This window comes from Lutra lutra, chromosome 12, assembly GCF_902655055.1.
Source record: "Lutra lutra chromosome 12, mLutLut1.2, whole genome shotgun sequence".
Taxonomy (NCBI): Eukaryota; Metazoa; Chordata; class Mammalia; order Carnivora; family Mustelidae; genus Lutra; species Lutra lutra.
In genome coordinates this window covers 36,512,805-36,539,850 of record NC_062289.1, presented here as the reverse complement: position 1 = coordinate 36,539,850, position 27,046 = coordinate 36,512,805, and the positions used below count along the sequence as shown (strand labels likewise).

Below are 27,046 nucleotides of genomic sequence, written 5' to 3'. Positions count from 1 at the left end.
GGTGTCAGGTAGGAGTAAGAGCCAGGAAGAAGGATCAAGAGTGTAATCAACACAGGGAATGACAAAGTGCTGTTTTATAAAACAGATCAGGCTTCTCTGCGGAGGTGATGGTTGGGCAGAATCTTGTAGGATGAGAGACAGGAAACAGCTGGGACTAGACACCTTTCAGAGCCCGTGGTCCTCCCAATGGAATGGCCTCCCCGCCCCTCCTATTGCAGGCTTTCAGCCATCTCAGTGTCCCTGTAGGATCCCCGCACACCAGCCCTGGGGCCTGAGGCTTCTTAAGGAATCTTGAGTCCATTGCGGCTGGGTCCAGTTGAGATGAGAGAGGAAGTGGGGCCGCTTGCGCGGTACCTTGTATGGATGGACCACGTTTTGTTAACCTGTTCATTTGTTGGACATTTGGATCATCTTTACTTTTTGGCTGTTATGATTATTGCTGCTACGAACATTTCTATAGAGGTTTTGTGTAGTCACGCATCTTCTTTTCTTCCAGGTATATACATAGGAGCAAAATTGCTAGGTCATAGGGTAACCCTGTGTTTAACTTTTTAAGAACTGCCAGACTTTTCCATAGCAGCTGAACCATTTTATGTCTCTGCCTGATGCATTATGAGGGCTCTAGTTTCTCTGAGTCCTCACCCACTCTTGTTACTGTCTGTAGTTTTGATTTTCATTCTCCTAGTGATATGAAACAACTTTTCAGGCACTTATTAGCTATTTTTGTATCTTTTTTGGAGAAATGTCTGTTCACATCCTTTGTCCATATTTTCTTTGTCTTTTCAATGTTGGGTTGTAATATATATATATATTTCCTGGATACAAATTTCTTATCAGACACATGACTTACAAATTCTCTCCCATTCCGTGGGTTGTTTTTTCACTCATGATAGTGGCCTTTTGAGACACCCAAGTGTTTAATTTTGATGAAGTCGAGTTTATCTATTTTTTTCTTTGGTTGCTGATAGTTTTGGTGGCCATATAAGAACAAAATCATTGGGTAATCCAAAGTCATGAAAACTTACAGTCTGTGTTCCTCAAAGAGCTTTATAGTTCTAGCTAAATTTTCTGACTTTAAACAGCATTTTTTCAGCCCCTTTAATTACAAGTTGTCTGTTTTACTGTATTATTCTTCACATAAAGAATAGGCCCATTTCCCTCACTCCAAAACAAAACGAAACCCCTATTCATATTGTACAAATTAGAATGATCAAAAACAAAAGTAGTTGTCCACAAATAGTGGTATCATTTATATAAGACTGGTCTACATACTAATGTCCCTCTGTCTCCTAGTATCTTCTTTCTCATTTCATTATAACTAAAGATGGTGTACATATTTGCTTATTTAATTTCTTTTACAAAGTGTTTGTCAAAAAAATCCAATAGTTTTTAATTTATAAAGTTAAATAGCTGAAATTTATTTGGGGCTACTTATGTGGTGTTTTTGAATGAAATTAAGATTGTATGTGGGGCACCTGAGTCGTTCAGTCAGTTAAGCATCAGGCTCCTGATTTCAGCTCAGGTCATATCCCAGGGTCATGAGACCCAGCCCTATGTTGAGCTCCACAGCCGGCATGGAGCCTGCTTAGCATTTTCTCTCTCTCTCCCTTTCTCTCTGCCCCTGCGCCCTCCCCCACTCATTTGTGCACACTCTCAAAAAAAAAGGGGGGGGGGATTGTATGTAATATCATGAGAAAATATTTCAGAGTATTTACTCACAGAAAACTTAATCAGCATTTTTACAAACCATCCATTAACAGCTCATGTGATTGGGTTTATTCCAGTAATCATTACAGCAGGTTCTCAAGGAGTCACTAAGCTGCATTTCCTTATTCCGTATTCAGCTCTTACATAAGCTAGAAACTTGTGCAGTGTTTTCTTGAAAATATTACAAAAGTGTTTGTTGCACATACATTTTAGAAAAACAGTAAACCACCGAGAAGCAAACAAAACAGTAACTAAATCCTGAAATCCCACCACCTAGACATCCTCCATCAGCGAGAAAGTGAGTTGAACTGGACTTCCGGTTGAAGTGGCGGTTCCAGAAGACTCAACCCCAGAGCCCCAGGAATGAAGAGCACTGCCTGCCTGACTGGTTTCCTGCTGGGAGTTTTTAGACCATTGGTTTTTTGTTCCTTAGAACTGGCATCATCACCGCTATTGGCTTTTCCATTGCAGGTTCCATTCCTTTTTGCTGTTCATGGGGCACCCGCCTTACGCAATTCGGGAAGTCAACATAAACAAGTTCTGCAGGATCCTCAGTGAATTCGCGCTGGAGTATCGCACCACCAGGGAAAGGGTTTTGCAGCAGAAACAGAAACGGGCCAACCACAGAGAGAGAAATAAGACCAGAGGGAAGATGATCACTGATGTAAGTTCTGTGAAACCTGTCGCTTTGTGTCGTTTGTTGTAAAAGTAGATGAACCCCCGCAGTGTGGGGCTGATCTTTTTTTTTTTTTTTTTTTTTTTTGTGGAAAAAAATGCCATCTTTTAAAAAGTGCTCTTAAACTCTTCCTCTCCTATTACTGTGAAAATCTGCTATTATGACAGACATGGGATAAGTCCATGTGAATTAAGGCTATGTGGCTAGAAGAGGAACTTTAACCCATGTCGGGGTGTTGTAGGCTGTGGTGTTGTGAAAAGCTTGATGCCGTTTTCAACCTCTGGAATGTGGGTAAAAGTGGAAGAAAAGAAAAAATATAAAAGACAGTGCCACGTGTCCTAGGAAGACAGATATACTGATTTGGGAATTGAGTCAGGATTTTAATCATTCTAACGTGCTGTACAACCAGTTGACACATGGACCCATTCAAGGCACTGAATCAAGAAAAAATGGATGTGGTTGCTCAAAGACACAATCTGAGGGTCCCTTGGGTCAGAGAACCTTCACATGGGAAGAGATCCACAGAACGGTGAATCCAACAGGAGTTCCCCACAGCCCCTTGGGAGTGGGAGTGGGCACCCGCATGCTTGTGTGCTTCCCCTATTCCTGGGCTCCCCTCTCCCACCTCAGCCTGGAACCCTGCAGGCCACAGGTGCTGTGGGCGTTCAGATGCAAGACGCTCTGTAAGTGGAAGGGAAAGGGATGTGTGAAGATGCCAGAGATGAAGACCCACCATGCAGGTGCCTCTTTCTGGTGGGTCTTTAGGAAACTTAACTCACCTGTATATGGATCTGCGAAGCACATTGGCACTCAGTGATACAGAGAATAGGTTGGGTAAATGTCCAAGCGGTAGAGTGCTATCATTCTAAGGGTTGCAAGCCTCCACTGAGCTCAAATTAGGCAGATTTCTTTGGGGGAGGAATCAAATCAGTTCTACCCACTGTCTCCAGGTAGGTGTGCATGTTGTAGGAGAAACAGAGGGCACGTGGTTACTGGCCACATTCTTGAGGGATATGGAGACAGGATCTATCAGCTCAGAAATTTTGTTGTAATTTTAAGACATTTCTAAGAACAACCAGGGACTCATCCCCTCACCCAGACTCCTTGTTCACCCACAATTTTCTCAACCCTTACATCACTTCTCTGCAGAGGAGCCCTTTGTATAGCCTGCTGCAGTTCCGAATTCCCATGCCACCAGCTGAAATCTGGGTTTGGTAGGACGTATAGCCTCCCAGAGGACAGCAATTGGAAGCAAACTGAATCCATCTGGGCAAACTGTGCCCACTTTTCATTCCAAGGTGTTATTTTTAAAAGTTTTAAAAGGGGCTTCCTTGTTTCTGAAGAAGTGAGACACATTGGCAGGTGAAAACTACAAGCCCAATAGGCTTAATAGTTATGAAAACACAAAAATTTCTTGCCAAATTCTTGAGATTTTTTTTTTTTACAGATCCCACTAATTTTCGAATTCTGCCCTTCTCTGAAAACATTCAGCTTGCCTATTTATAAACAAGGGTAAATGTTTCTAGAGTTTGAGTCAAAAATATTTAAATTACCATTCATATGTGGACAGAGCTGGCTTCAGGGTTCATCCTCCACGGGGTCCAATTTTCGGTGGCCAAAGTGGCATCATTCACGTAGAGAGACTGCCATCTGCTGGAAGATTTGGATATTGTTGCTCAAGACGAAGTGTAGAGCTGCTTTTCCGGACTCTGAATTAGGTTCCCCTGGTGTTCCCACATGTGCAACTGCAGTAGAAGACAAACTTATACCCCAAGGATGTCCTCATGATTAGAAAGCCACACATACACAACTTAAACCACTAAAAACAAAACCTAGCAATAGATGGAGTCCCTGAACGTTAGAGCTGGAAATGATTTTTAGGGAAAATCATTTTTAATATAGATGCTGGGTAAAATGAATGCAGAAGTGGTAGCAATTAGAGATGATTTTAGGAAAACAATTATTGTTTAAGACACAGTGAAATCTGGGTAAAATCCAAAGACCCTGCGTTTGGAGTCTACCCTATATCTGCCCCTGTGTGCCTGGCGCTCCTCTTCTTTCTCTGCTTCTGAAGTGCAGGCTGCTTTTCTCAAAATCCAGGAGCCCTCCCAGGTAGAAGTCAGTGAGAAACTAGGGGATTCCTCATCCTTGTGCCCTGAGCTAGCTCTAGACAAAATAGTGACACAGACAAGGCAAGCAGCACAAGATGCCGTGGCCCTGTCTGCTGTCATCATACTCAAGATGGGCTGCAAGACCTCAGGCCATCAGTCCCAGGACCTCCCCATCAGGGCTCATGGGGGAGCACTGTTGACCTTGAAAATGAACCAGCTGTTATTTTAGCAGCAAAATTAGTTTATTCAGGAATGGCAGACGAACTGCAATTTGGGACATGCAGGCTATGACCAAAGCATAGGCAGGTCCAGAGAACAAAGGAGAGGAACATTAATTTATTGAGCAAAGAGGACATTGGGAAGGGCTGCTTCCAGTGAAAGTCCCTTGGAAGAAAGTAAGCATTCAGGGTGGCAGTGGTTTCTCATTGGCTGAGTTGTGGCAGTTTCTCATTGGCTGGGCTGTTGCCAGGTGAGGAGAGAATCTTCATCCCTCTTGGGTTGTAAGTTAGGCTGCTTCTTGTTGGTGGCTGCAACTGAGGAGAGCACCCCCTCTGCTGTCCTGACTATTTTAAATATTTCCTTCAGTTTTGCAGGCATGTCATCTCAGCTTTGTCTTCTAGAAAAAGGGAATGCTAGTTCCTTTTAGCATTGAGAAGGCTAGAGATTTTGTATACGTAGTGCCTTGCACTTGGGCTGATGGCTGAGAAAATACCAACAATCCTGGTTAAATAAATAAGCTCTAAGGTAGACATAGAAATAGAGAGGACAGTCTTCTCTGGGTGTAGTGCCACTTGCCTGAGGGTTGTGGGAAACGTGGCGAGCCAGAAACATTTTGTCATTTCAGCTCCTGAAAGTTGAGTTGGTTCTTAAAAACCTTGTGTCCAATCTGCGGGCCTGGCTTTGTAACCTCAGTGGAAACACAGGTTACACTGAGGGTATTTTTCATCTAAACCAAGAGATGGACATGACGTTCACCCTCAGTTTATTTTTAGGAGAGGGATATTTATTTAAAAGGTGCTTCAAGAAGTTTATCTGGGATAATTAAAAGTTGGGCGTGTTCTCTCAGAAAGCCTCCATGAGGGGCGGGTAAGATTTTTAAAAGGACTGAATTTCATGTTTCTGAGGAGAGAGTAATGGGACCCATTCCGCTTGGGCAACTGTTGTGCTTGTTCTGTCTGGTGGGTGTGGCAGGATTCACGGAGGGCCAGACCCGGCAGCCTGGGCAGGGAGGCTCAAGCTCTCCGGGTGAGAGGGGGATAGCAGCTGACAGGGAGCACCAGGCACGTAGAGGCTGGTTCACATGTAGAGGCCCTGATGACTGGCAGGTTGTGATGGGTTCCACAGGATGTGGGCAGCTGAGGAGCAGAGCATGGAGCTGGGAGTGAGGTCTCCAGTAGTCAGGATACCAGGTACGCTGGCTAGGCACCCTTGGATGGCCTCAGGAGGTTGGTCTGGAGCCCCACAAATGCCTCCTGACATTACTCAGAACTGGCTTTGGGGCTCAGAGAGGGAGCACCTGGCCACAGGCAGGAGGAGGGCTATGCAGTCGGGGTCTGGCAGTTCCTGCATCAGGAGGACGGACCCTGGTTGTGGCGGCCAGTTTTTTTATTTGGAATATGGTGTGACATTGAGATATGCTAATCTCTGTACCTTCTAAGAATCCCTTCTGTCTTTTCCATCCTGTCCTGTCCGCTCGGGTAGACTGATGAAGAGGATGACATGGAGGTAGGACTGTTTCTGAACATGAAGAAGGCAACAGTTGACCTTCCCAAGCGTGCTGTAGAGTCTAACCTAACCTAAGCAGCATGAGGCATCAGCACCAACCAGTGCTCTAAACCATGCATGATTGTTTTCTGGTTGCTTTCCGTGTGATCACTAACCTCCTTACACGGGTTCTCATCATGATGGGGATGCCAGGAATCAAAAGGCTAACTGTATTTCCCAAGTCTCCCTCAGTCCCAGGCCCTGTCAAGAATGACAAGTTCAGCTGGTCTAATATTGGAGATATTTTCCCAATATTAGAGAAGTAGACAGGGAATTTTCCCTCCAGCCCCTTGGCTGAGCCTTTGGGCAACCCCAGTATGAAAACTGGATTCTAGAATAACCATGAAAAGAGCCCTAAAACCAAAGAGAAAGTGGGACAGTGACCACAGATGTGGTCATTGCTCAGGGGCAGCCATTGACTTGTGTCCCTTTTCTCAGCCGGCATCCATCGGACTCACTGGAAGTCATGTTTGCAGGGGTGGGATGTTAGGGGCTCCTCCTCCTGGCCCTGGTGCAGATGGGAGAACCAGAGACGACGTCAGGGCTGATTGACCCCAGAAGATGAGGGGGCAAGCAGATGGTACAAGCAGATGTGTCCTGGGCTCTGTTGCCATGGCTGAGACACTTGATGAAAAGAAGCCAGGAATCTGTGGGACTGCTCTTTGCAAACATTAATCTGACTTTCTCCTTCTCATCAGCTGTTTGGCCTTGTGTACATAGGGCCCAGTGTTCTAGCGTACCTCTTGTAAAACATATATGCCCTGATTCTTTGCTGAGCTACAGTTAGAGGATATGATCATGTATGTTTGATGCATTTTCAAGCAACCCCTTGTCTGACACAGCCAGAAGCAATGAGTGCGGCCAAACTCCATTTCAGCATGAGTATCTGTGTCACATGCTGGCCGGGGGCCTGAAATTGATTCCCTTGGGGCCTTTGGCAAGTCACTGAATCTGGAGGGCTTCAGTTTCCTTCTCTGTCAAGTGGGATGGGAGTAGCTCTGGAAAGATTCTTCCCAGTGCTTTTACCATAGTAGGATTCTGTGACTGAATCCCACTTCTAAAATGCTAACATCCTAAATGATCTATAAGAAAATTTTAACTGCTCTCTGATGCTAAATTAAAAAAAAAAACTTAATACATTTGATTGACTGGGCATATTTAAATTCTCATATCAGGGCTTTGGTGTTAGAAACAGGTGGGGTTTCTGAGTTCTTCCCAGGGTTGGTATCCTTGGTCCTTAGCACCCACTGAGGGCAGCTGTGGGGGAGGGAAGGGTATGGGCCTTCTGGGACCAGAGCTCTTCTTTCTGATAAGAGAACTTCCCGTCTGTCTGGATGTTTGTCATTGGCATAAGGAAAATGTTAGGGACAGCGGTGGAGAATGTGTCTCTGGAATGCACACAAACAAGGAGGTTTTTTCCTCAATGGAAGTTGGTGTTCTGGGGAGTCATCTCACGCCCTTTCCCCTACTTTGGTCTTGCAGTCGGGCAAGTTCTCCAGCAGCTCTCCGGCACCCCTGAGCCCGCCGCAGGGCCTGAGCTATGCGGAGGATGCCACAGAGCATGAAAACATGAAGGCTGTGTTGAAGACCTCATCGCCGGCGCTGGAAGATGCCACCCCGGTGCTAGGTGTCCGCACACGCAGCCGAGCAAGCCGAGGTGACTCCTGGCAGGGGGGCGGTTGGGGGGGTCCCCGTCATGGTGGTGCAGGTGACAATGCCCAGGAAGTATCGGCTGAGGCCCGCCCGTGCTGACCTAGACCCTTGCCTTCACTCACATCTCTGGGGCTCACTGTAGTACTTCATCTCCAAAGCACAGGGCCCTCCAGCAGGGTAACTTAATTCACATGGGAGGAGTTTTGGTTATGAATGGACCCTTATGGGTTAAAGCAGGGGACAGCCAGCCATGGCCCCAGGCCCAATTCAGCCAGCCACCTGTTTTATACCTGAGATTTTCCCTGGAATGTAGCCAGGCTGACGGGTGTGGGTGCTGTCCATGGTGCGTGAATGCGGCGGTGGCAGAGTTGGCTGGTTGTGGCAGAGACAAGTGGGGCCCATAGAGCCCCAGGTTTTCACTGGCTGGCCCTGTGTAGGAAAGTTTGCTGGATTCAAGCACAGCCCCTTTTGCCTTTTTAAATCTTTACAGGCAAGGAAGAAATGAAAACTAAAGATTGTAAAGACAGATAAGAGTTTCTAGGTTTGTTTCATAACTTAGTGGGGGCTATTTTATCCCACCAATAAATTATTTAGTAATTTTACTCAATTATAACTTAATTCAGAATGAGGTGCCTTTTTCACTTGAGAATGTTTGGTGGTGGTCCTCCACTTTGACCTGAGAATGTTTGGTGGTGGTCCTCCACTTTGACCTGAGAATGTTTGGTGGTGGTCCTCCACTTTGACCTGAGAATGTTTGGTGGTGGTCCTCCACTTTGACCTGAGAATGTTTGGTGGTGGTCCTCCACTTTGACCTGAGAATGTTTGGTGGTGGTCCTTGATCCAGCCTGACAGCACAGGAACCCTCCTCGGTCTCCGTACTGCCTGCAACACACAGCCCACACTGTTGGTGCTGTTGCTTGGGGCCCTGCGGTTGGGTCCCAGCCTGTCTCCCCACTTAGCACTCACTCTCCCCCACATGTGGGCACCACTCTTCTCTGCACCCTGTTGCTCTGAGCCCCCCCCCCCCCCCCCCCGCTGGTGGTGCTGTCTCCTTTCCTCTGCCAGTCCAGGCCCCATTCACCTCCAGAATCCACCTCCGCCTCCATACTCCTCAACTCAGAGGGCTGCTCCTTCCTTCCACAGACTCCCGAGCCCCCAGTTCAGGCTGCCTCAAGATTACAGACTTTATCACTAAAGAGAACAAACTCCTGGAGGACAGGCTTTCTCCTCTCAGTGTTTGCTTGGCACATGCTAGGTGCACCTCGAGGAAGGCATTATCACTTATTGTCTAAGCTGTCATGCTCTGGCATGTGACAGTGGTTCTGGTAGTCATTATACTGGGTGACAACAGAGAACAGACTGGGTAAACTGGGTGGTGGATTAGCTTACTTATCACAAAAACTCAGTAAAGCAGTGAGCACATGCAGTGCCCATCAGGCATTGTCCCAGGCATAGGAGAACATTGGGACTCACGAGATGGCAGCTGGAATGTCGAGCTGCAACCTGGAGAAGGCCCGTCAGTGACTCCTAACTACCTTTGCAGACTGACGGTACTTTGGAAATTTTGCTGTTGTCAGCTTTCTTCCATATAACCAAAGGATAATAATAATAATAATAGTAGTAATACAGTAATAATAACTTCAACATAAAAAATAATTGTAGTTTCCAGTTTTCTTTAGAAGAGAGTGGGTTACATGACAGATACAGTTCCTTGGAGCTTCAAGGACCACAAGCTGCCATCGACGGAGGAGTTTTGAAAGGGCTTCCATGCAGTGTGCCAGATCCCTCAGGTTTATGTGGAATTCCCTAGTGGAAATGCACTTCAGGCTTTTTTATGAAATTACCAGATTTTTTTTTTTTTTTTTTACTTCATGTGAGTTCAATATATCACTCTAGTTCCTTTCTCTGCTTCTTAATGCTGGACTTCAGTCTTTACCTTTTAGCAGGGTTTTTACTTTGATAGGCAGTTAAGATGACAGGAGAAGGGCTGCCTCCTTTGCCCCAGTGTTATCCTGAGACACAGACGCCAAAGTAGGAAAGTCCTGTCTTCTACTACAGCCTTGATGCCCAAACTGTACCCCGAATACTTGCAAATGTTATTATTATGTCAAAGAACCAAAGATGGGGTTCTCTGAGGTTTGGTTTTTCCAAACTCCCTGACTTCTAGGTAGTCTTGGATGTGGAGTTAGGAGAAGAAAATACAGAAATATTCTGCTTTATCAATGAAAGAGCAGGCTTTTGGTGACCAACAGCAGATAAAGCTGTGAAGAACCACAGTCCTGAACACTCTACATGGTACATTCCAATTGTCTCATTTTCTTTTTGTTTTTCATGTTATTTATTTGAGAGAGAGTGTGTGCACATGGAGGTTGGGGGGGGGTGACAGAGGGAGAGGAAGAGAGAATCTCAAGCAGACTCCCTGCCAAGCTAGGAGCCCAACACAGGGCCTGACCTCACAACCCTGAGATCATGACCTGAGCTGAAATCAACAGTCGGATGCTTAACTGACTGAACCACCCAGGCGCCCCTGGTTATCTGATTTTCTACAAGGAAGGAGAGGTGTCCTCTTCTTGGTCAGTGCTATCTATAAAAGGCCTCCATTTCTCAGAAAAGCCAAGTAGTGACAAGTAGAGAAAGGATGTGTGAGCAAGAAGGCATACTAAAGGAGAGAAAAAAGTGGGAAAGGTCAGATGGTAAAGAAAATAGTTAAATGCTTAGCAGTAAAGATTATCATTCTACATGAGACATCAAACAGGGATAAGAATAAAAGAAAAAACAGAGCTCGGCTGTGTTTTGGAGTGTGTGGATGGGAATCACTTGTAACTCGGTACTCCAAAAGACCCAAGACATTCCATGGGAGAGTCTAGACTCTCTGGCCTCCAGCAGCTCTTGCAGGCTTTCTGTCCTGGCCACCAAGAAGATGAAGGGGAACATGGCCACCAAGAAGATGAAGGGGAACATGGCCACCAAGAAGATGAAGGGGAACATGGCCACCAAGAAGATGAAGGGGAGAGGCGCCTGGGTGGCTCAGTGGGTTAAAGCCCATGCCTTCAGCTCAGGTCATGATCCCAGGGTCCTGTGATTGAGCCCCACATTGGGCTCTCTGCTCAGCAGGGAGCCTGCTTCCTCCTCTCTCTGCCTCTCTGCCTACTTGTGATCTCTGTCAAATAAATAAATAAAGTCTTTAAAAAAAAGAAGAAGATGATGATGATGATGAAGGGGAGCATTAATGTTTGCACTGAGTTGACCACAACCATCAGGAGCCTTGAGGTCCTTTACCTGGGTGGTTTCAAGGGGAGCTCCATGGGGAGATGGAACCTAGTTTGCCTAATGGAACATACAGAATATATTAATTTTAAAAGAGAGAGAATATATTAATTTTAGAAAGGAAGGTTCAGTTTCTCTGTATTTTCAGGGACTTCTGCTTCTAGATGGAACATAGCAGGGCAGGCAGGCCACCACTCCTTCTAAAACAACTAGAATTTTTTTTTTTAATAATGGCAGGAGCTTTCTTTTTAAGGGTATCAGCAACCTGTGAAGGGAAAGAGAGCTAGACAAACTAGAATTGTAGATGAGCTGAGCATGCCACTCCAGGGCCATTTGCCAAGCCTGGGCATAGGCTGAGAATTGGACCTGCTATGGGCAGAAAGACTCGACTAGGAGAGAGAAGCCAGCAGAATGTCTAATAGCCACATGATGTGGCACAAGGGATTAGAAGTAGAGGATCTCCAAACTCCTAGAATGTTTTCTCCATGAGACCTTGGCAAGTGCCAGGACAACATGGAGAAGGGGAGGGAGTGGAGCCAGAAAGGCTGGAAGAAATCTGTAGCCTTGAAGGTCTGAGAAAACAAAGCTAGAGTAAGCACTTTCAACAAATACAGATATTTAGAAAGAGATGGGGACAGATGCTTCACTAGTACTTCACCGTGTCTGGTCCCAACCCCACTCAGTACTTCACCATGTCTGCTTCACAGAAAAGAGTGAAGGCTGGGGGAAATGAGTCTGACCCCAGTCTCTGCGTCTTTCTGTACACAAAGTGCAGTGCATGGTCCAAATTTGAGCCAAGAGGAGAAATGAATATATGGCCAACAAGGAAAAGGAGGCAGTAGCAGCAGATCCACAGGTGGTCCAGATGTTGAAAATTGCAACAAAGTTTTAACCATTGCAAATGTTAGAGAATGTTAAGGAAAGTATAGGCAGATTTATTAAAAAGTGGATCATTTCAACCACAAATTGGAACTTATTCTTAAAAATAATCAAATGGATGTTCGAGAGCTGCGAAAGAAATATATGCATTAAGGAACTCATTGGATGGGTTTAAGAGCAGACTCTCCCCAGCAAAGGAAAGGGTTAGTGCATTCAAAGATAAGTTATTAGAAAATGTGCAAAGTGAAGCATAGTGAAGAAAAAGTGGACAGAACAGAATAAAATGTAATCAAATGGTCTCGCCTTTGTGTAACTGGAGAAGCAAAAGAAGGACAAGAAGCATTAACTCAAGAGCTAATGTCTACGAATCTCCCAATGCTGATGATAGGTATCAACCCACTTTTTAAGAAACTTAACAAATCCAAGGAGAATAAATAAAAAGAAAACTGTGCCTAGGTGTAATGTAGGCAGGCTGCTAAAACCCAGCGATGAAGATAGCATCTTTTTTTTTTTTATAAACATATAATATATTTTTATCCCCAGGGGTACAGGTCTGTGAATCGCCAGGTTTACACACTTCACAGCACTCACCATAGCACATACCCTCCCCAATGTCCATAATCCCACCCCCCCGAAGGTAGCATCTTTTAAAAAGTCAGAGGGAAAAGATAAATTACCTTCTAAGTTACAACCATCAGAATGAGGACTCCATGTTATCAGAAGCTGTGGAAGTCAGAAGAAAGTGAAATGACATCTTCAAACTGCCAAGAGGAAAAGCTCTAAACCTAGAAGTCTGTATCCAGGGAAATTCTTTCAGAAACACAGGCAAAATTTTATTACATTAAAATATAATCTTTTTGATATAATTATTTCCCATTTAAACTGTTACTTTAGGTTAGATTTTTAAGGGGAAAATTAAAATTATAGTGTTTTCTTTCCAACTGCAATTTACATTTTTTTTAAAATTGAAGTATATTTGGCACACAATGTTCTTTTGGTTGCAGGTGTGTAACATTGTGATTCAATGAGTGTATGAGTGTGTTTTATCAGTTTACATATTTTAAAAAATGAAGTAAAAAGTAAAGTGATATGGTGCTATCATAATCTGTAATGCCTCATTCCTTCTACCACATCCCAGTGTATATAAACATCTTGCAGGCCACCTGGGTGGCTCAAGCATCTGACTCTTGATTTCGACTCAGGTCATGATCTCAGGGTCATGAGATCAAGCCGCATGTCAGGCTCCACACTCAGCAGGGGAGCTACTTGAGATTCTGTCCCTCTGCACTGCCCCCCACACACATGTGCCCACATGTGGGCTCTCTCTTTCTCTAAAATAAATAAAGTTCAAAAAAATCTTGCTAACATTTGAGAGACTGTGGTGAGCCAGTGGCCTCTTGGAGTCTCTAAAAAGTGTGGGTAGTGTTTCCCTGATGCTCTGTGTGGGTGCAGGGTTCCAGGGCAAAAAGCTTATACGTGGAAAGAAAGAAAGCATATAAACAGTTACCAGGCAGAAAAGTAACCAAGGCGAGGGGGGGATAAAAAAGCAGAATCAGGACTGAGGTCATAAAAGAATGACATCATCACAAAACCAAGTCTGGCAATCCTGCACATATGGCAACATGTCCCTTTGAAGCATCTCCTGACATATTACAGTGAAAGCAGATCCCTAGGGACATCTAAGATGGGAAGAATTGGGAATTCTTAGTAGGAAGATTAGAGGATGCCTTCATTTTTGGCCCAGTGCTCTGAAAATGTATTATGAGCAAATACAGATGATTGAAAATTGTGTGTTTTTGGAAGGATAGTTTGGCATTTTAAAATGAGACACAGAATTATAAATCAGTAGGTAAAAGGGAAAACTCGCTGGGAAATTGCTGGGCAAAACATAATTGCACTATTGACTGCTCTATCTGCTCAGAGAAAGATCATTGTTCAGAAGCGCTGAAGGGTCCCAGTGTCAGTGCTGTGCCAGTGTGTGAGGACTCTTGCCTCCAATTAGACCACCTGAACCATCCTGAGAAGGCAGAAAAATTTAGCCATTTCAAAAATTCTTTTCTGAGAAGAGCCTATTCTTAAAGGGTTTTATGTTGCTAGAAAATCTAATCTGATGGAAGCAAGTAGATCAAGTGAGCTTGGGCATAAGCAGAAAAGATACAGTTACTGGTTTTATATATACCAGTGCTGTGGCTGTGCTCCCATTCATACGGCAAATGTTTAAAATAACAACAAAACAACAAAACTTTGTCGTTGGAATACACGTTGACCTATAGCCACAGGTCTCAGACACATGCATGTGGTGGGACCCCAGGAATCCTGCTACTCCTTTTGCAAAGTGTGAACTACTTATGTATGCAATTCAGCAATGTGCATTTTACTGGCAGAAATTAGGAGTGAATCATAGCATATTACGTATTTACTGTAAAATTTCAACCACAAACATGTGTCCATAAAAATTACAATCTACTGAACAGTGATCAGCTATTCTTAACGATTGCCGTCCATATCCAAATGCCAAAAGCTTTTAAAAATTAGTATGAGAGAAGTGCCTGGGTGGCTCAATCGGTTAAGCATCTGCCTTCAGCCCAGGTCATGATCCCAGGGTCCTGGGATCAAGCCCTGCCACAGGCTCCCTGCTTGGCAGGAAGCCCTGCTTCCTCTCTCAGTCAAATAAATAAATAAAATCTTTTTTAAAAATTAGCATGCTAATTTTTAAAAAAGATTTTATTTATTTATTTGACTGAGAGAGACACAGAGAGAGAAGGAACACAAGCCGGGGGAGTGGAGTGGCAGAGGGAGAAGCAGAGCTGAAGGCAGACTCTTAACCAACTGAGCCACCCAGGTGCCTCTCCTGTTTCGATTTTTTAAAGGTTAGGTAATCCAGGGTGCCTCAGTCAGTTAAGCAGTTGACTCTTGATTTCGGCTCACATCATGATCTCAGGATCATTAGATCAAGCCCTGTGTTGGACTCTGTACTCAGCTGGCAGTCTGCTTGAGATTCTCTCTTTCTCTCTCTCTCTGCCCCCCTACACCGTGCGCTCACTTGTGCTAGCTCTCTTTCTCTAAAAATAAATAAACCTTAAAGTATTAAAAAAAAAAAAAGTTTAAGCAGCGCAAAGGTAAACCATTATAAAATCATGGTTTCTATTTAACTAGAAGAGAAGTTAGGGTTAGTTGACATTCACTAGGCATAGAGAGCCGTGGATAGAGACCTGAATGAACCCATTTCTCCGGACATTACTGGGTGGACATCGCGGAGTATCTGTGATGTGCTCTGTGCTGTGATGTGTGCGCTCCCAGGATCACGGGGCTGGTCGGGCGGAGGCCTTTGGCAGCCGTGTTCAGGGGAGCAGGTAAGTGCTCCAAGTGCGCATGCGTGAGGGTGTGTCCTCGCGGTCTGGCAGGCTCATGCTGTCGCTCTGGCCGCGGCTATGGCCGGTCACTGGCAGCGCTCTGTGCCTGGAAGAATGTGTTGGCATTTTTTCTAGTGTGTTCCTTCTCTCTGGTTCAGGATCCACCAGTTCCTGGACTATGGGAACCGATGACTCCCCTAACGTCACGGATGACGCAGCCGATGAGATCATGGATCGCATCGTCAAGTCGGCCACCCAGGTGCCCAGTCAGCGCGTGGTGCCTCGGGAGAGGAAGCGGTCCCGGGCCAACCGGAAGTCTCGTAAGTGCCTTGGAGCGGGGGTGAGGGACTTGCCCTAGGGGGACCTGCCCTCCTGACCAATATGCCTGGGGAGGAGCAGACACTGAGTAGCCAGCTCTAGTCATCAGTCAGTGACACGTGGAAGGTCCACCCAAACTCACCAACGAAAGGTCTCCTCGCCAGTGTGGAGGAGGGGGCTGCACCACACCCCGTCCAGTATATTTGCCACTTCTGGCCAGGCCTCCCTCAGTTCTTGCCTGTTCCCAAGAGCGTCTGAAAGACCCTTAAATATATCTGGCGTGTAGGGGTAGGTGCAGGGGGGCCATTTGCCAAGCACTGCCCCCAGATTCTTTGCTGAAGCTGTATTTCTGCATCGGGCCACTTTGTAGCTGAAGATGGTTCCCCTAGGGATTCACTGCTGCTCACAAACATGTCAAAGGTGAAAACCAATGATTTTATGGTCACTGGGGTGCTTAGAATACTTAATGTTAATCTAGATTGACCAGTTTGATTTGTTTCTTTTGGTACTCAATGGAAAAGTCCACTAAATCAAAGGGATTAATTTTTCCCCTTCGAACCCTCTGCCTGTTCCCGCCCATGGGATGATGGGTGTGGGGCTGCCCCTGTGGGTACCATGCTAGCTCTCTGAGGGGCTGCTTTCTGGGTTTCTCTGTATCCTTTGACATATGTCTGCATTAGCCGTGACCTTCGCATGTTTTAGGAAAGAGCTCAGCCCCCAGCCTCTGGTCCCGATGGTGTGCCACTCAGCTCAGGAGACCAGCTTGAGTCTCTATCGGCTCTGCCTCCAAGAATCAGGGATGGTGAGGGGCACAGGGATTTTGACTGTCACAGGAAGGAAGCCTATTTACCTCTGCCTGTAATGGCTCTACAAAGTGAAAGGAGATTGACTCTGGGTAGGCGGGAGTTCAGTAAGAACTCAGACTCAGTTTGGTGCCACCTTTGAGATTATACACAAGGCGGGGGGCAGGGGAGGGGGGATCAGGGTTTGAGCGGCAGAGCCCAAGGGAGAGGGCTGAGAAAGGATGCCAGGCAGGGGGGGTGCCCTCATGGAAGGTGGGCATTGTGGGGCCAGAGCTCTCAGAGAAGGAGACTGCAGGAGGCAGTGACCTGGCCAGTCCCTGGAGGCCTAGGCTATGTGCTCCCCAACCAGGTTAGATGCCTGTGTTGGCAAAGAGTGTAGACCCTGCCCTCTGGTTTAGCCTAGAAGGAACCAGATTCTTAGAGAGATACATAATGTCACTGGGAACAATAACACAGTCATAATTAATTTTCCTCTTCAATCTGGCCAGGGAGATATTTTGCCTGTTTTTGTGGTTGACATAAACTAATTTCCTGTGGTATCATTTCCATTCCAATCTTATGCAAAACAGCCGTATATTCTTTTTGTTTAGCTAAACACATTTTATTCTGCGATGCAGTTACTACAACAAATACAGCCCTGCATGTGTGTAAGTGTTTATCTGTAACAGGCTTAATTTATTAGTAATGGCACCATCAATAGAAATTTAAGATGGGGGAAAATTACTTTGATTTCTTTTTAAGGGGGATGATAAACTCCAGCTTTCTCGCAAGAGGTTAAAAGAATAAGAAAAAAACCAATTTGCAAAATCGATGTGAACTTCCATGGTATGGGTCTCCATCTCAAACAATGGTATATTTGATTTGATTGTTTAATGGCCGTGATGAGGCAAGGGGGTGATGAATAACCAATGTATTGGGGGCAATCACTCATTTGGCTGAAGACAGTAATAGTCCGGCTATTGCAGGAAACCAAACAGAATCCATCCCATAACGTAGAAATTTACGACCTCCAAGCCACTTGAGAATCTTCCAAGATAATTAAATGTCTGCGTTCATGTTTGATGCTGGTGACTAGGACCGCACATGCCAAATGTCCTCCTAAATCTTGAAATATGCAGCTGGTGGGGACACAGGGAAGGCGTCTTAATCAATTCGCAGGTTCCCATGGCTCAGCTCCGCTTTTCCAGCTGGTGACAACCCAGTCTCATTAAGTAAAGTGTTTTGACTTGTCCAGTTGATTTTTAGCCTGTGAAATGGTCGATCCAATGTTCTTTCATGTCCCTGCCCCTGATTCTAGCAAAGGTTCTACGATTGGCTGGTAGATCAGACCGAGGGAGAACATTCTGGGAGGGTCTTGGGTTTTTTTCTTATATTGGTTTTTCTCTTCATCATATTGGGGCAAATATTTTGTCTCAGGGCAGTTTGTTCTCTTAGGCATCCTGGATGTTGGCCTTCTCTAGAAAATCCTAAAGCCGAATGGCATTTGAAGTATCCTTACCACTGTGATTCTGCAGAATGGGCCCTGGTAGCTGGTAAGGAGGGGGAGCTGCTCCCCCATGTTCTTTTCTTTTGGACCTATCTTTGGAGGAACGTCTCTGCCCAGCTGGCTGGCTACATATGGCCAACAGCCCGGACTATCGCAGAACAGAACAGGGTTTAGGGACTCATAATCTCTCTGTTCTCTTTTCCTGGGGAGCCAGATCTTGTCACAGTAGAGAGGCTAGGTACCATTTTCATATTTGAGTTTCCTTCTAAGGTGGGGGTCTGGGCCCCACCTGTGACATGACTATGAAGTTTGGGCACAGAGCTATATTTCTGTAAAGATGTGATTACTTTGATGTGACTTACAAATAAACTGGCCAATTTCTTAGCTAATTAAGATCTTAAGGCTGATCACCCTTAGAAGAACAGTTTCTCAGTGGAAAGAGCCAGAAGTCTAATTCCAGGGACTGCTGGGAAAGGAGCACAGAAACTTGATTTGATCTGATGCTCTGACCCCCAACAGCCCAGCCCACCCCCCCACCATGACTGCCTCCTTGTCATGTCCTGAAGCTTCAGCGTCCCTTTCAAAGGGCATGTGACAGAGCTCACATTGATTTGATGTAACTAAAATTTATTTCTTCTACCGAATTTTGAGGGGTATAACCATGCTGTCTGTTAAGTAGAATTTCATGGAGAAGGAAAACCATCAAATCTGAAAAATTATTGAATTTGTTTTAGGGAAAGCAGGAGCTATGCCTCGCAAAATATTAGATCTGGCCCTGGATCTGATCAGTGCACAGCTTTGTTTACTTGTCCCTATGTCTCCAAGGTGGTTAATTAATTTTCCCATTACTCTCATTAAGGAAAACTTCCTTGTGTTTTGTTTAAATAGTTTTTCTTACTGATTATGAATCACTTTTATATTCTTTTTTTTTTAAAGATTTTATTTATTTATTTGACAGACAGAGATCACAAGTAGGCAGAGAGGCAGGCAGAGAGAGAGGAGGAAGCAGGCTCCCTGCTGAGCAGAGAGCCCGATGCGGGGCTCGATCCCAGGACCCTGGGATCATGACCTGAGCCAAAGGCAGAGGCTTTAACCCACTGAGCCACCCAGGCACCCCACTTTTATATTCTTTTATTGGGCAAGCTAACAATGGCAATAAAACAGAGGTTTTAAAACTCATGCTCTTGCACTAGAGTAAAATAAGATGTTAGTGGAAAGGATAAAAAAGGCTCAAACTTTTGTCTTTTCCCCCACAACTTCATTCCTATTTACTCAGCCCCTGAGTTCGTTACAGAAGGACTGACCTTCCTCTGAAGATAGCTAGCTGAGGTGCCCATGGACAGGAGGACAGAAAGAAGTCCAAGTGAGGACTGACAGTCTGTTCCCTGAACTATGTGGGGAGTTGCTGCCTTATGCAGGATCAGCTGGAGGGTGTGTGCCTCGTGGGAGGAGGGGTGCCACCCATGTTTTCTCCAGGCTACAGAAGAGGGTGACCAGAACAAGCTGGAGCTGACCATGACTTTCTGATTTCTTGTGGCCTCCTTTAAGCCTCTGGTGATTTTAAGGTTTTCTCTCTAGAAAAGTAAGAGCAGGAAGTGAGGAAGGCATTTGCAGCCTTTGCTCTGCATTGGGAGGGTCTTGGAGGTAGGGATAGACAGTCCCCACCTGTCCTGCAGGAAAGAGACTTGAAGGGCTATGGGGGGTGGGGGTGATCGAGGATGTCATCAGAGTCTGGGAGCTTGGAAGAGCAATCAGGCCCAAACAAGAGGAGGTGCTGTCCGAATGCCCAACAGACCCCATGTCACCCAGACCCTGAAGGTGGGCCCAGCAGTAGGGTGTATAGGCCTCACACCCAAGCCTGGAGACCCAGCCAGAGGTCAGGACTGATGCAGCAAGAAGCTCGGCTAGAAGCTTCGGGTCAAAGAGGCAGATGCAGGAAGAGTTTGGAAATATTTTACTGTGTTGGGTGGCCCTCTGGTTTCACGTTCAGACAGCTCATCCTCCCAAACTGGGAACTACCACTCTCCTGAAAAAGGAGAGGCTGGCTTCTCTGTCTTCCCCCACATCGGGGTGCGAGGTGCCCATTGGACTCAGAGTTGGAGATTCAGGAGGAGGGAGAATCAGTGAAAGGAGGAACCTGGGAGTCAGTCTGTCCTGCCTGTGAGAGCTGCTCTGAAAGCAAAGCAAAGAGGGTTCCTGTAAGGGGCTTTGAAAAGTGCCAGGCTCCTTCCTGACATGAAGATAGTGTATTTCATTGCCTTTGCTGCTTTGCAGTTCCCATGGAATCTGTTTCCCTGTGTGGAATGTACCCATTCATACAAAACAGCTGGAGACGGGGTCCCTCCTCACTCACTCAGCCCCACTGAGCCTCAGTCTGCTGTCCATTGAGGCCAGCGGGGCCCCCTCCCAGGCGGTTGTGAGCACTGAGTGAGGTGCTCTGCATCTGACAGGTTCCCACCGTCCTCCCTCCCCAGCTCTGTCACACTGCTGCCCAAGGGACCCCAGCCAGGGGGGAATATGAGGCCGAAGTCACACAAGAGCCCAGGCACAGGAAGCACACCTACCTAGCAGTCACTCTGCTACCAGCACCCACCTGACTTGGCCTGCGGGGAATAGACCAGACCCATCTTCACCTTTCCTGTCCCCCAGGGTGCAGTTTGAGTGGGCTTGTCTCTGTGCACCCAAGGCTGGGTTGTCACCAGCATTTCCATGAATGTCTTCTTTCTGTCCCACTACCCTACCCACGCTGTTGCATTACACTCAGACAGCATGCCTCCTCCCATGTGTGGAGGACATTTTAAGAGCTTGACACTTTTGAAAAGTATTGGTCAGTTCCCTTGTAAAATGACTGTAAATTTAGGAAACCTTTGCTTCTAATAGATTGCTGAGAAAAAACAGGATGGAGGATGGAAACAAGAAAAAGGGCTCAGATGGTTAGATAATCAACGTTAACAGAACAAAACGAGCCAACACACAGAAATTCCAATATAGAACCAATAAGCACGATAGAGCTTAAAACAGTTCTCTATATTTAAGTCCAAAGAGGCATGAGTGAAGCCACCATTTCGGCTCCACTCAGGGACGGGTTCCTCGAGGAACAAGGTGTAAATAAATAGCGGCAGGCTTGTCACTTCCCAGCAACCAGGCATATACATTTAAGACCTCTTGACGTTCTGATATTAGTCCCCATAGTCCTAGACACGGTACTCTCTGTATACATGGTAGAAAATTTTTAGTAGTATCTTAGGGATTACAAAAAGGCTAACTTATTTCCAGATTGCTTGGCATTCTGTGCAAAAGAGAAAAAAACTATCAGTGATCTAAAGGTGAAAGAGTGCTAATAGATTTCTGTCATATGGAAGTAAAACTCGGTGGATGTCCCATAGGTATGAAAGGTGGTCCCAGGGACACACCCGTTTCCAGGGTGGGCTGGGTCTCACATGTCCTGCCTTTAATCTGTCTGTGGACCACTTACTGTGCGCCCTTGGGCCAGGGACTTGATCTCTCTGTGCTGTCCGCTCACTTGCTGGAGAAATAATAACGGGGCTCTTCTCATAGGGTTTCCACAGAATTAGATTCCACGGATTCCACATGGAATCGTCCGGGTTAACCCTCAGTAAGTGGAGGCCGCCGTCGCTGTTATTCTCAGATTCAGCTCATTCTTAGTGAAGAGCTTCCTGAGAGCACTTTGTGGATCAAACTATTTTTCAATTCTGGGGGCGGTGAGAGAAAAAGAACTTTCGGTTTTTCCCTGAGTCCGCAGACACCCCATGGGGCACGTTGACAGCAGAGGCTCTCGTGTGTCTGTTGCCACTGCTGTCACCGCTGCCTTGTGAGAGCTGTCACAAGAGCCAGGGGCAGCGAGTGGCTGCTGGGCCCAGCAAAGTGACCCATGCCGTCTGTGGAAGAGCTGCAGGGCACTCAGGGATCAACATTTGCAGGGTCTGGTCTCTGTTAGGCAGCTGCAGGCAGGGGAGGCAGGCGCGTATGACAGGCCGGGGAGCAGCCACGCTGCAGGCAGGGTGCTGGCGCGGGAAGCGGGACTTGGGAGCAGAGAGGGGCCCAGACGTTATCGTGTCAGACGTGTGCCAGCACCCGCCCCCCGGGACTGGAGAAATCCCCTCTCTGATGACTTGTTTTTTTCTTCCTTTCTTTCTTTTTTTAAAATTTTATTATGTCAGCACCCAGTACATCATTAGTTTTTGGTGTCGTGTTCCATGTGATGACTCATTTCTATTGTACAGGGTCCATATCCTGCCTGCCCACTTGCTGGTCCCCTCTTTTTCTTATGTCCAGTCCTTGTTCACTTTCCAGAGACTGAGTGAGAGCCAACACCCTCTCCAGCCAGGGTCTGCTACCCCGAGCGTTTCTCCTCATACTGCATCCCCGTCAGTCCCCTGCCTCCCTGACTGCAGCATTTGGCTCAGGGTAGAGGCACAGGTAGCATTTGCTGAGTGAATGAACGAACGAACGAGCGAACGAGCGAACGAATGAATGAATTGAAGAGGTGGCAGATGGAGGAATGGACACCCAAAGAGACCCTTGCTATGCATAATTGGAACCGGAGCACAAAGACTAATTTTAACCGATTGTCTTCATTTCACATGTTTTTTCAAGTGATAATGTGACTTTTTAACAAAGGAAGAGCTCAGATTCTTAAGGCCTTTGGGGGTTACTATATGGGGTAGTTGTATTTAATATGAGAGAATTTATCTCAGTTGTCACGAAGACCCGCAGTAAGTTGGATTCCATTAATGGGGCGGGTTTTTCTGTGGATTCCTTTCTTGGGACACACCTGGGGAGCAAAGAGACGTGGCCCATGCTGGCTTTTTCCTCTGTAGCAGAGAACACCTGGGCCCAGGGGCAAGGGAGGACCCCCCTAGGATGGCCCCTCAAAACTAAGAAGAGGCTACAAAGCTGAGGGCGCAGGCTCTGTGTGGCCGGGCAGTGGGGCCAAAGCAGCACCAGTACACTTGGTTCTAGTCTCTGCACCTGTCCCAGAGAGGCCGGCCCAGTGCCCTCGTCGGTGACATTCTTGCACATCCTGCAAGGTGCCAGGGTCCCCACTCAGGTATTCCCGTGAGCCGAGCTGAACTCCACAGTTAGGGGACTAAAGCAAGTGTGTGAACAGGTGTTAAGGAAGCATCTCCAAATGCCCTCCTGTGAGATGCCCATCAGCTCGGGAAGTCTCCTGTAGTCATCTGGCCACCACATATCCCCAGAGGCTCAGCAATTACACTTCATAGACTCCTGGCCAGGCCGCCCCCGGGCCTAGTGAAATTCAGGATGCCTTTCGTGTGCCGCATGGTCCTCAACCCGAATTTTGTGTCTTGGAAGAGAGGTCTTGGCAGTCCTTGTCAGGAATGAGAAACATTTTATCTTATTTTCTGCCATTAAAATTATCTTTAGCAAACACTTGAAGGAGTGTTTAAAAAACATAAAACATTATTACAAACTAGTATTTTTATTGCCGCCCCATAGAACAAATTCCATTACTCAGTTAAATGCAGTCTGCCTCCAGCCGAGGCTCTGGAGCCAGACATTTTGTCTGGATGACTTAGACAGCCTGGAGCCCAGGGGCTTCGGGTAGGGGAGGGCGAGCAGGGCAAGGACGGCCGCAGACGGACGGTCGGGGAGCCCGGAGGTGGTGTGAGGGGACATGATTGGAGGGTAACCCTCAGCACGGACCTTTGTGTCTCTGTGTCAGATCCATGCTTGGCGTCTGTGAGTCTCCCAGCAGTGCTTCGATTCTTTGCGTCCTGAGCACACAATAGATCCTGCATAAAGTACTTGTTGATTGACCAACTGATGGGTTAGGTGTTGGCCCCGTTCAAAGTGCTGATTCCCGGGAGAAAAGAAACCATTTATTCATAGATATTTAGACCCTGTACCTTCTACCAGATCTCTTCAGATCCTTTATCCACAGGCTGAGTGGGCCTTTGCTTAGGGGAGGACAGGAAAGCATGGAATATGGGGTGTTGCTTGCAGGCATAGGAGCTGGGATCCGGGTGCGTGTATCGTCTGGGGCCTCCCCTTGAGGAGGAGGACACAGGCCCCATGGTCACAGGGGTTGCAGGGAGCTGGGTCTGGCATGGGAAGGTTGAGCTTTACTTTCTTCACATTCTGATCAAGGGCCTGCCCTGCTCATCTCAGTTCCTCTGGCTGATTTAGGATTTAGGGTGGAAAGTATATCCATAACACATCTCTTCTGAAAATGAAGAAAATACCCCAAATTCCCTATGACCTTATATAGAAAGGAGGCCAAATACAACTTATAAATGAAGGGAAATGTAATTAGGCAACCTTTCAAATGCAAGGACTTACCTTGGAAGGGACAGCTGCCTCCTCATTCACCCTTATTTGGCCTTTATTTTGATGTCAGAATTGGTCAGCACTACACAGTGGGGATACCCACAATGCCAGCACTACACAGTGGGGATACCCACAATGCCAGCACTACACAGTGGGGATACCCACAATGCCAGCACTACACAGTGGGGATACCCACAATGCCAGCACTACACAGTGGGGATACCCACAATGCCAAGCTAAACACGAGTCAGTTCTTTGTCACATGTGAGTGTGCCTCCACCTGCCCGCTGTAAGCCCCAGAGGAGAGCGTGTGTTTCACAGGAAACATCTACCGAGTCGAGTCGGAAGTTTGGGAGTTTGCTCCTTGGCCTCCGGTCCATAAGGACTCACTAGTTGTTGCCTCTAGAGGCCCTTTGATAAGTTGAGACTGAAACCCATCATGCTCATAGAGATTCCCCCCGACTGCCGCCGCTTGCCGAGTTCTGTCCCCAGCATCGTCGTCCCTCCTGCAGATTTGTGGGGTGATCTTACCTAGATTCAGGAAACCTGCACTTCCCTATGTTCTGTAAGGACTGTTCCAGCTCTGATCCTCTCCTTAGGCTGGCCAGAGGCTGAGCTCTCCACATGCCGTCTGTCCTTTACTCTCGTACCCATTTCTCAGAAATCTTATAAGGGTGGGGCCTCCTTTGTCCCCTCTTACAAGGTCAGTCCCTCCACTTGGCTCTTCAGGTCAGCCTCTCGTGGCCCCGGAATTTGTCCTGCCCTGGCAGATGGCCAGGAATTTCGGCAGGAGCGGGATGCGGCTGAGCATCTCTGAGCCCTGTGACTACCCTGGGGGGGGGTCTTTAGGGGGCAGGGGACGGGGGTGATGGGTAATCACGTGTCAGCTGCTAACCCCTCCCTGTCTTCTCACCCCTTTGTGATCTGCGGGCGCTGCTGCAGTGCGAAGGACCCTCAAGAACGGCCTGACTGCAGAAGAAGCCCGAGCCCTGGGCCTGGTTGGCACCCCGGAGTTGCAGCTGTGACATCTGTGGGTGCCCTAAGAGGTGCGCCCGAGAGTGCATACTCCTGCTGGATGGAATCCCTGCAGCTGGGGGTGAAGAGCCTGGACACTAAACACCGAATGTTCCGAAGGAGAGCGTCCATCTCTAGGTGTCTGCGTGCGGTGTGCTGGGCATTGATGGGGCTCTCGCAGAGTCTCCCTCACACACTTCCTTCCTTGTGTCAGCTGTGTTTCTCTTGTTTCCTTGACACCTGGCTTAGTAGTTCCCAAGTGTGACACTTTTTCTGTGCGAGGAGCAGCCCTTTTAAGGAGCAGATGACTCGGTCACAGTTACCGCGGTCGTATGAGGCAGTTTGAGTAGGTCTGCAGACTGGGTCTCTCCACAACACCAACATACCCAGATGGAAACTCCAAAATTTGTACACAAAAAGAAAGCACAGATTGTTTACCAGTTGTGGATTTTAGCTGTACTAAATGTTTATACAAATTCATAAATGTACACCATGTTTCAAATACTAAATAAATAGAGTTTAATGCCAGAACTGGACACTTCTTTTCTCTTGGGTGGAAGGCCTTAAGCTCCAAAGTCTCACCTCCTTCTGAATCAGGGAAACCTTTCCTCGGGTTCCTCCGAAGGCCTCTGGCTTGGAATGGCCTCCAGGCCCTTTGGCTTTCTTGTTGGTGTTTGTTTTGTGTTAGTGTGGGAAGTGCCTGCCTGCCAACGTGCTCTTTGTAACTGCTGATTAATTAGGCATCAGTGTTTGTTGCAAGACTGGCTAGCAATGACCTTACATAGATCACCTGACCCATGGGCTTTGTTTTGCTCCATTGTAATGTTGACACGAACATTAGAGTAGCATTTAAAACCTGAACTATTCTGCAACTCTCTCACTTGCTTCTCATGTAAAAATTCATTTTCTGAAAAAATTTACTGAGTCCCCAGAACAAAAGAGAAATTTAAAATTTTGTCTACAAAGAACCTCCGAGTGACAAACATAGTCCTTGGCACTTAAGTACTGGTCAGCAGAAGGTAAGGTGTCTGGTGGGGAAGGCGCTGCCAGGGGCCACATGGGGGTGGCTGGTGCCCAGGTGGTGGTCGAGCCTCCACCGAAAGCCCTCTGCCCGGGGTTTCACGGTTTCTGGTGTAGAACCTATGTCTCTGGGGAGAGGGAGAGGTGAACCACTGCATGGGTAGATCGTCAAGCCATTAATTCCGTGTTTGCATCCCTTTTAAAAACTCTGTGACTCTGTGTTCCTGTATCTGGTGTCTGTGATCTAGAGACAAGATGTAGTCGTGTTGTCTGAAGAGTCAAAGATCGGATGTTCACCCCACAGGCCTCTGAAACTGTGTACCCCCGAGTCTGCATCCCCACTCTACTGAGAGCTGGAAGCTCTTTCCAGCAGGTTATTGGTCAAATAGTATGTAATGAATGTGAGCAGCCCAGGAAAGCCTGGAATCTGCCAAGAGTAGGTCTGTATATTACAGACAATGGAGTTTAATCACTTTATCGAAAAAGATACATGAGTTATTAATGCTTATTTTATTATGGTTCTAAATAACATGTAATATTGTGTTATGATTTAGCTGTTAGAGCATTTGCCTGTTCCCTCAGCACTGAAACCAGACATAGAATATCTGTGTCGCTGGGGATCGGGATGTGCAAACAAAAGGAAGATGCATTATTGTTGCGCTGTTTAGCGAACAGATACTTTG

At 46.7% G+C, this 27,046-nt stretch overlaps 1 protein-coding gene across 11 annotated transcripts in view; it reads left to right on the top strand.

Moving 5' to 3' along the window:
- Positions 1-25,871, top strand: part of FHOD3 (formin homology 2 domain containing 3) — a 473,175-nt gene extending 447,304 nt beyond the window's left edge. For 9 of the 11 annotated variants that reach the window (XM_047697413.1, XM_047697412.1, XM_047697414.1 and 6 more), the window contains 5 exons: positions 2,179-2,371; positions 6,196-6,219; positions 7,741-7,915; positions 15,569-15,730; positions 25,272-25,871. In XM_047697413.1, coding sequence (XP_047553369.1) covers positions 2,179-2,371; positions 6,196-6,219; positions 7,741-7,915; positions 15,569-15,730; positions 25,272-25,354 — 637 coding nt within the window. In that variant the 3' untranslated portion in view covers positions 25,355-25,871. The remainder of the gene's footprint in view (positions 1-2,178; positions 2,372-6,195; positions 6,220-7,740; positions 7,916-15,568; positions 15,731-25,271) is intronic. The other 2 variants (XM_047697409.1, XM_047697416.1) reach the window with 1 other exon arrangement.
- Positions 25,872-27,046: the final 1,175 nt, after the last annotated feature.